This window comes from Heloderma suspectum, chromosome 4, assembly GCF_057233095.1.
Source record: "Heloderma suspectum isolate Gila_16-S chromosome 4, 16-S_ref, whole genome shotgun sequence".
NCBI lineage: Eukaryota > Metazoa > Chordata > Lepidosauria > Squamata > Helodermatidae > Heloderma > Heloderma suspectum.
In genome coordinates, this window is record NC_139461.1 from 43429117 (window position 1) to 43436390 (window position 7274).

The following is a 7274-nucleotide window of genomic DNA, read 5'->3' on the forward strand; positions in this document are numbered from 1 at the left end:
ATATATATATATATATATATATCTGCACCCCCTTTGCCTTTGGCCCTGCCCACCACTGGAGTGTGGCCCGGCCCCCAGGAGCTTCTCTGAAATTGAATTTGGCCCTTGAGCTGAAGGAGGTTCTCCAGCCCCGCTGTATTAGGTCTGTTTATTCCTCACCCATCCCTGGTTGGGCTAATAACTGGTGTAACTGTGTGTATGCATTTCACTGGGACCCAGGGCAAGGGGAAATAGTTAGTCCCCCTCCCCTGGTCCCACTGCCCTAAGCCAATTTGGTCCTTTAAAACAAACTTCTGGAGACCTGATCACAGATCTCCCACATCTGGTTTGGCCCTCATTTCCCACACAGGGCTGAAGGAAGCTTCCTATGTTCCCAGTTGTTGTTTTTTACAATAAGGTTCTTCCAGTGCCTCAAACAAGCACAGCAGCAAAATAACGTAAGTCCAGAAACTTGCTGTTTTGTCTATCAGCTGCAGCTATTAAGTGGATCCAACCTGAGCTATGTCAGCACTTGAGCTCAAGGACAGAGCCCCTGGTTTATGTTCATGTGGGGTTTAAACCAGGGTCAAGTCAGACATTATTTTAAATCTTTATCAGCTATAACTTTTTTTTCTTTTCTCACCCTAGAGTAGGCTCAGGGGCCCCAACCTTGACCTTAAAAGCACCACTGTCCCCTATGCTATAGTCCTGATTGGCGGGGCCTGTACCTACTCTAGAGTAAATTTTTTTTTAAAGATGTTGCTGCTAGATACAGGTTTAAAATAATGTCTGTTTTGGCTCTCATCCTGGTAATGAGAGAAAACCAAGAATAGAAGGAGGTGTGGTGCTTTGATCAGGCTCATCCAGTGAAGTTTCAGGTCTACAATTAGATTTCTCAAGAAGACAACAAAATGCATTCTCTGAGGGCCGAACTGGACATTACTTTAAATCTGTGTCCAGCAGCTACGTCTTTTCTTCATTTTTACTTTAGAGTAGGTGCAGGGGGCCCAACCTGGGCCAGGACCCTAGAGTGGGGTATAGGGGGGCTTTTAAGATCTGGATTGGGAGCCCTACACCTATTCTAGGGTAATAATGGGGAAGATGTAACTGCTAGAGACAGATTTAAAGTAATGGCCCTCAGTATCTCACTTCTACATCTCTTCCTGGTGTAGCATGTTAGCATCAAGCAGCTCTCCAATGGAGGTATGGTGCTGGTGTGGTAAGGAAATCACATGAGCCAGGCAATGCATGTGTGATCAAGACGCCCAAACATTACTAGCACAGCACAGAACCAGCCACAGGAAAGCTTCCCCCCACCCACCTTTCTCCAACTGGTGCCCTCCGTCCAGATGTTTTGGACTTTAGCTCCCATCAGCTCCAGCCAGCATGGAGTTGTCAGGAATGCTGAGAGTTGTAGTTCAAAACATCTGGAGGGCACCAAGTTGGGAGAGGCTGTCTTAGTAGCTACCGTATAGCACATGTGAAGTAGACCTTTCTATGCAAACAGATGTCAACTCAGGCCTGGTTCCCACAAAACAACAGACATAATGGGGGACCTTTCTGGATTCAAGGCTGGCCCAAAACATTGTGCTGCCTGAGGTAAAGGACAAGATGGTGCCCGCCTGCCCCCTCCCTTGTATAGATACCAAAAATTCTGATTCTTTTCACAGTGTATTTAATAATAGGGTTACATTTTGCTTAGTCCTCTTCCTACGTTTTATGACTCCATTGCCAATTTGATAGTACCTTGAGTAATTAAACCATTATAGAAACCAAACACTTTTCCCAGCACATTTTATTTTGCAGTTAATCCAATTCTAACATCATTTTGAATAGCTGCCCTAGAAGAAGTGTGGCATGACCTTGTCCTACATGATCACTGAAAATATTTCCACCCCAAGGCCTTTGTCTTATCAATACATTATCAGGCACAGGATGAAGCAGAACATTGCTTTGTTAAGAGGGTCACAGTAACGATCATAACAGAGTTCTTTTTAAATAAAAGAACAGTACATTGATTGTACCATTGGTTTCATAAGTAAAAACATCAGCAACCTTCATCACTATTAACACAACTCAGATTGCCTGGTTTGAACTGATTAGGTTAGAACAAACTTGCACAAAGGCCTTGTCTAGACTAGGGCTTTTAATGGAATGGACCATTTGAGGGGGAACCTAAACCTGAAGTGAGGAACACCCAGTTCTGCACCTCCTGCCAGAGAACCAGGCAGGTGAATCAGGATGGGGGTGCCAAATGGCACCCCCAAGCTGCTGCTTACCTGCCCATGGTGGTGGGGGCAGGGCCGACAGCACTGCACAAACCAAACTCACTTCCCCCTCCTTCCTAATCAGGCTTATGTCAGAGGTGGGGCTGGATTAATTAAGCTGGTGGTGTTGGGGACTTCGGCACTCCAGGCTGCATGCCCAATCAGCCCTGCTGCCAGGCCACTCCCCCCGCTACATCCTCATCGCAGCTGAGCAGCAAGAACTGGAGGGGTGGCTTCACAGTGGTGCTGAGCAGATTTGCAAACCACGTGCCCAAACTCCCCAGCGTCACTTAATTATGTTGGCCCCGCCCCAATGCATGCTCGGCCCAGCTGTGGAACACCTGCTTTGCATGCAGAATGTCCCTGATTCAATCCTTGGTATCTCCAGTTAAAAGGATCAAGTAGAAGGTGAGGAGAAAGACATCAGCCCAAGACCCCGGAGAACCACCGGGCTAGATGAACCAACGGTCTGACTGTGTGTAAGGCAGCTTCCTCGGTTCCCATGTCTCAATTCATGTGGTGTGCAATCCAAACACATAGAAATCTCTGCAGGTGCTATGGGCACCTTGAGAAAAGAACTAGCATCCCCATATGGCAAAAATGAACAAGTAAAATTTGAGACTTCAACTCACCCTCGTATAACAAGTAAGACCCGGGATGGGAGTCAGTATGAAGTTTGTTGTCTTGGTTTAGATCTTTGTTTGCATATTCACACTTATCTAAATATCCTCCATTGCTATGATCATTAACATTACCTCGGTGACAAAGCACGTCATTCTTAACATTATCCCCCTGCCACTTTCAAAGCCTTTCTACATGAGGCTTTTATTGTGCTCTTGTGACTGCTCACTCATGGTAGTCTGAGGGTCCTTTATACGATGTCATCATCTTCCAGGTACTTTGCAACCATTATTGTGGTTTTTTTCCTAACAAGGAAAGTCTGGTATTATTTAGAAATGGCGGAATAAGAGTCTCGTGTAATTGCACAATTCGGCTATACCACACCGCCATCTAGTGGTTATATTATGAAACAAACAGAAAGGCAGAGAAAGAAAACCCCTGGAAACAGGCACATGTAAAGGAGCCAATCTTAATCCTGCAAAGAATCCAGAAGCAGAAGCCTTGTAAAGGTGCGGGATAAAAGCCTCATGTAGAAATGCCTCCAAACACCAAGCAGATGTACATAGTTTGTGATGGCCACTCCATAATAGTGAAAGTCTTGTCCTTCCTGTAGATTCCTGGCAAAAGCAAGAACAAACTGGAAACCATTTCAGTGGAGATGCCCTGTAGTGTCTGGGGCCAAGCTGCTTGTTTGTTTATCACCAGGTTGGTGGAAGGCTGATGTGTCACATGTGTATCCTGCCCTTTCTCCAAGGGCATCATGGTGACATATATGGGATTATATGAGCTTCACTTATGCTCTGGTAACCTCCAGACTAGACTACTGCAATTTAGGTTATACCTTTGAAGTCTAGAAACTTGTTAGTGGTTCAAAATGCAGCTGCAAGATTGCTTAGCTGGGACTGGGCATTAGGAACATATCACACTGGTGCTTCACTAGGGGCTGGGGAAATTATACATACACTTTAAATTAAGGAATAAGGTGCCTTTTTGTTTTCAGTACCGAAACAGAGTTCACAGTTCTCTGTGACTGCTTCCCACACTGCCCAACGTGCAACACAACCCACTTTTACTAGAGTCCTCAGTGACAGCACACACTTCACAGGCAGGAAGTCTCCGGTTCAATCCCTTTGGGGCCTCTTCAGTTAAAAGGTTCAGGTGATGGGAAGAACTTCTGCCTAATAACCCCAGAGCTCCCTCACTGTCAGGGTACATAATACTAGGATGGCAGCTTCATATGGTACCATCACAAAACTACTGAAAGCAAGGGAAGCCGAAATTCAATTTGAGTTGCAAGTTGTATTGGTGCTGAAGGAATCCTGTGGTGTCTTCACTGCAAGCCCATTTCACATGGTTGTTGTTTTCCCTATATCAAAAGCACTTGTGCATGAGAAAGAATGCGGTGCAGTCCACATGGGTCCTATCTGAAGATCACATATATTTCATGGTGCATAACGCCCCATGCCCATACATGTGCAGCCAACTAGACCTTTTGCTCATGGTGTACATCAGCCATCTCCAGATGTTTTCTGGGGATGATGGAAGTTGCAATCCAACACTAGATTGGACAAGTGTACATTAAATAAAATACAAGTGTGCAATCTTGTTACATGAGACAAACATGTTGCATGTTATTTCCCAGGCAGAAGTAATTTGAGGGAAACCTATGATGTGAAGTGGCCCTTAACTGGACACAAGACAGGGTCCATACAGATAAATAAACTCCATACAGAGTCCATACAGTTCAAAGTGTAGTTTGATCATCTGATCCATCCTTCCAAGCAGAATGTCCAGCAGACTCTGTAGCATGACGTGTGGCAAACTGTCATAGGTATGGCATCATTCACAGCATGCCATCAACCAGAGAAGGGCTGGGGCTGACAAGCACGTAAGAGCCCTGCTAGATCAAATCAAAGATTGATCTAGTCCAACATACAGTTTCTTCACAGTAGCCAGTCTGGGAAATCTCAAAGCAAGGCACAAAGGCCAAACACTCTCATGTTGCTGCCCCCAATCAGTGGTACCACCAGAGCAAGAGTTTGGAGAAGAACTGCAGGGCCCCACTCAACAGAATGTGGAGGTGAGCCCACATACACAGCAGGACTGGCTTACCTCATTTTGTGGTAACGGAAATAATACACATTATTATCTAAAGAGCATGTGCGCTGGGGGGGGATGGACAGTCAGACCATGAAATCAAGGGTCTAAAAATTATCTTACCTAAATGCCCCACTGTCCCAGTGACATGCTGTCTTTGAACACTGGGTTCCATTAAGCTCTCATAGCCAATAGGCTCCAATAGATGTCTTCTCCATCAATCTTTCTAAACCCCTTTAAAAGCCATCTAAGCCAGTGGGCAGGTTTTATGGCAGTTAATTCATCCTTCCCCTATGTCATCCTTTCCCGACCTGGTGCCCTCCAGGTGATTTGGATGACAACTCCCATGACCACTGGTCGTGCTGGATAAACCTGATGGAAGTTGAAATCCCAAACATCCGGAGGACACCACATTGGGGATGCCTGCCATAGGTCAACTATGCTCAAGCCACCCTGAAGCCATGCTGATCAGCCTTGAAGTCCTGCCCTTTTATCCAAAGACGGGGAGGCTCCTGCAGGTTTAAACTCTACACATGCTCAGAGGCACTCGTGACTTCCGCTATCCCGGGACTGAGCCATGCTTCAGATTCAGCCTTACCTTCCCCGTCCATGCGATGCACCTTGATCATCACCTCGGTCCGGCCTCCCCTGTCCAACTGTCGGCTGAGAAAGAGTCGGCCGGAGCCCCTGTCCAACTCCACCGGAAAGGAGCCCGCCGCCGGAGAGGCCAGCTCGAACCAGCTGCCGGCGGCCTCCTGGTAGCGCGTGTCCGGGACGGTGAAGACAGGCTCCCCAGACGGCGCCCCGACGGGGATGCGCACGTTGTAGACGGGGCTGGAGGACGCGAGGAGGGAGCGGGCCGTGCGCGGCTTGGCGAGGGCGCCGTCCTGTTCCTCCCGCTGCCGCGGCCGAGGCGCCCTCGCCCTCTTCCGCACCGCCCGCTCCAGGCGCCTGGCGGGGCTGCGCAAGGGCCGGGGCAGCCCGTGGTCCTGGGCCGAGACCCAGAGGCTGAGGCGGCGCAAGCCGAGCAGGGAGCCCGCGGCGCCGCCGCCGCCGCCGCCGGGCCACGACCACGAGCCGTGCGGGAGGAGCGCGTTGGCGCCTTCGTCGGCGTGCAGGGCGCGCGGCCGCGCCACCTCCGAGCCCAGCGGCGACAGCTCGCCCGCGTCCAGCGGCCGCGCGGGGCTCGGCGGGAAGCGCGGCCGACGGTCGTTGCGGTCCAGCACCCGCAGCCGGACCAGCGCCGCCCGCGACGGGCCCCGCAAGGAGAGGCTGTAGCGAGGGCGCGCCTCCCGGTCCAGGCGCTCGGCCGTGCGCAGCAGCAGCAGCGAGCCCCCCTCGGCCGGCCGCAGCTGCAGGGCGAAGTGGGAGGCGCCGTCGCCCTCCAGAGCCCACTGCCCGGGCGGCTGAGCCGGGGCCAGCGGCAGCCTCCGCAGCGGCACCCGCAGCCCTCGCACCCGCGTCCCCGGCGGGCTGTTCTCGGGCACCTGCCCGTAGAAGCAGAGCGCGCGGGGCGGGCTGGGCCAGCGACCGCCCTCCGCGGGGCGCCACCAGGAGCCGCCCCAGCCGGCCAGGAGCCCGAGGCAGAGAAAGGGCAGCCTGGAAGCAGGCGGGCCCCGGACCAAGTCCCTCATTCTCCCCACGCCTGCCGCGCCCCGCGCCGTCGGAGAGAGCCGCGCTTGCTCTGACAGCCGAAGACTTCGCGCCAGCGAGACCCAGTCCACGTGGAGGGATGGCCCGGGCGCGCCCCCTCCCTGGTGGAGCTCACCAATCGGAAGAGAGGGAGCCCAAGAGTCCGCCCGCCCGCCCGCCCTGAGAGGCCCCGCCCTCTCTCCCTCCTGAAAGACCCGCCTGCAAAACAAAACAAAAGTAAAGGACGCATCTGGGAGGCGGTGGCGCAGGTAGGGCTGGGCCGGGGGGCCAAAGTCCAGGCCCCAGCAGCCCCCAAATGACCACTCGGAGAGCAGCAGGTGATGAGGGCGTGGAGGCGGCAGAAGCAAACTCCACTGTGCTCCCGATGGGGCTTTCATGAAGACGGGCATGATGAAGGACAAAGAAGGCAGGGACCTAACAGAAGCAGATGAGATTAAGAAGAGGTGGAAAGAATACACAGAAGAACTATACAGGAAAGATCCTAATGTCCCTGACAGCCATGATAGTGCGGTCACTGAACTTGAGCTGGACATCCTCGAGGGTGAAGTCAAGTGGGCCTCAGGAAGCATGACTAACAACAAAGCTAGCAGAGATGACAGTATTCCAGGTGCGCTATTTAAAATCCTAAAAGATGATGCTGTTAAAGGGCTGCACTCA

At 51.4% G+C, this 7274-nt stretch overlaps 1 protein-coding gene across 1 annotated transcript in view; it reads right to left on the reverse strand.

Moving 5' to 3' along the window:
* Window positions 1-6620, reverse strand: part of LOC146346768 (neural-cadherin-like) — an 86991-nt gene extending 80371 nt beyond the window's left edge. The window contains exon 1 of the mRNA XM_084849110.1: window positions 5563-6620. Within this exon, the coding sequence (XP_084705236.1) occupies window positions 5563-6598 (1036 nt within the window). The 5' untranslated portion in view covers window positions 6599-6620. The remainder of the gene's footprint in view (window positions 1-5562) is intronic.
* Window positions 6621-7274: the final 654 nt, after the last annotated feature.